Below are 2,107 nucleotides of genomic sequence, written 5' to 3'. Positions count from 1 at the left end.
TTTACATTTTGTAGTGTATATATGTCCATGCCACTCTCTCACTTCGTCCCAGGTCTTAATGATATTTTTTTCATCATAAAATTCTTTCTTTCTTATAACAGATTACAGATGACCAATGGAAGATCAGAATCAAACAGCAGTGACTGACTTTCTTTTCTTGGGCCTCACAGATCATCTCTATCAGCAGATTGTCCTCTTTGTCATTCTTCTCTTTGTCTATCTTGCCACAGTGGGGGGTAACTTGGGAATGATCATTCTCATATGGATGGATCCCAGACTCCACACACCTATGTACTTTTTTCTTAGCCATTTGTCCTTTGTAGACATGTGTTCCTCTTCTTCCATTGCCCCCAAGATGCTGTGTGATATCTTTGCAGAGAAAAAGGGCATCTCTTTGATGGGTTGTGCTGCACAGATGTGGTTCTTTGGTCTTTTCGTGGCAACCGAATGTTTCCTCCTGGCTTCCATGGCCTATAATCGGTAGATGGCCATCTGTAAGCCCTTGTTGTACACACTTGTTACGTCCCAGAGGGTCTGTGTGCAGCTGGTTATAGGCCCTTACGCTGTGCTCTTATAAGCACCATGACTCATACAATTCTCACTTTCTGCTTACCCTTCTGTAGTCCAATTATTATCAATCACTTTTTCTGTGATATTTCACCACTGCTTTCCCTAGCGTGTGCAGACACCTGGACCAATAAGTTGGTGCTTTTCATCTTGGCTGGAGCAATAGGAGTACTCAGTGGCTTGATCATCACAGTCTCCTATGTTTGCCTCCTGATGGCCATCCTGAGGATCCAGACTGCTGATGGGAGGAGGAAGGCTTTTTTCACTTGTTCTTCTCACCTGGCGGCTGTCTCCATCCTATATGGGACTCTTTTCTTCATTTATGTCCGACCTAGCTCAAGTTCCTCCCTACTCATTAATAAAGTGATTTCTCTCTTTTACACTGTGGTGATCCCCATGTTGAACCCTCTCATCTACAGCTTGAGGAACAAGGAGGTGAAAAATGCATTCAGTAGGAAGTTTGAAAGGAAAAATTGTCTAGTAAGTAGGTAAAGTAGAACTCTACTTGTGTTGTACCATAGTTGTTGGTGCAGAATGCTTAGTAAAAGGAACACTAGACTGGAAATCAGAAGCTTCATGTGAGTCTTAGCTCTGTCTGTTCAAGATGATTTAAAAAACAGAACAGTTCTTAAATAATTTTCTCCTCCAGTCTTGTTCTCTGTGACATGAGAGGGGTTTCAAAATAATATACAGATGGATTGAGAGTATAAATGTGAAAATATACTAGAAGAAACTTAATATTTGTACAGTAGTGGATGTGTGAATACTGTTTAAACCGGACATGAAAACTAAAAGTTATGATGGAAAATTTAATGTACCATAATCAGTGTTAAAGGGCAAATAATAAAACAAGAGAAAATATTTATGCACATGTGCCAAGTGACGGGATAATATCCCTAATGTTCAAAGAACAGGCTAAAATTCAGAATCAGAAAACAATAGATAAATAAGCAAACAAAGAAAGAGGCAATTCTCAAATATGGGAATTGAAATTGCCAAAAATATATGGAGAAAACATTCAACACCATAATTGTCCAAGTATATGAAATGAAATTAAAATGCCAATGCAGTGCCTTTCAATGCAGATGTAACATTGATTGTTTTAATGGCGATGAAGTTCTTAGTTGGCTATGCCAGACTCATTATTTCTTGTTGATTGTGTGAATTGCTCCATTTCCACAAAGCAATTTGGTAGTTTCCATTTAAAATGATAAATTTTTATGGCATTTGAACTAGAAATCCCTCCATTAGAAATCTAGACTACAGAAATATAAATGCCAATGCATAAGATTCCATATATTTCGGTGTTATGTGTAGTGGCAAAGAAAAATAAAATAAATAACCTGAATATCCATTACTGAGAGAAAAGTGAACTTTTTTCCATGTAATATTGTGCAGCAAATGAAGACTGAATTAGATATTGCTGGATTGAATTGGAGAGAACTATTGTATATGGTCTACTGTTAGTTGAGGAAAAAAATCACATTGAAGATCAATGTGTAGCACTGATCATTAAGAAAAAGGGCAAAACCTATATAAT

The 2,107-nt window shown here is 37.5% G+C and overlaps 1 protein-coding gene across 1 annotated transcript; it reads left to right on the top strand.

Annotated features, from left to right (window-relative positions):
* The first annotated feature begins 115 nt into the window (after window positions 1-115).
* Window positions 116-1,059, top strand: LOC112067420 (olfactory receptor 5G3-like). Its single transcript, XM_024133120.1, is given in 2 exon segments — window positions 116-563; window positions 566-1,059. Coding segments are annotated over 2 exon segments (942 nt in total).
* The last annotated feature ends 1,048 nt before the right edge of the window (window positions 1,060-2,107 follow it).

This window comes from Physeter macrocephalus, chromosome 16, assembly GCF_002837175.3.
Source record: "Physeter macrocephalus isolate SW-GA chromosome 16, ASM283717v5, whole genome shotgun sequence".
NCBI lineage: Eukaryota > Metazoa > Chordata > Mammalia > Artiodactyla > Physeteridae > Physeter > Physeter macrocephalus.
This window is presented reverse-complemented; position numbering and strand designations above follow the sequence as displayed.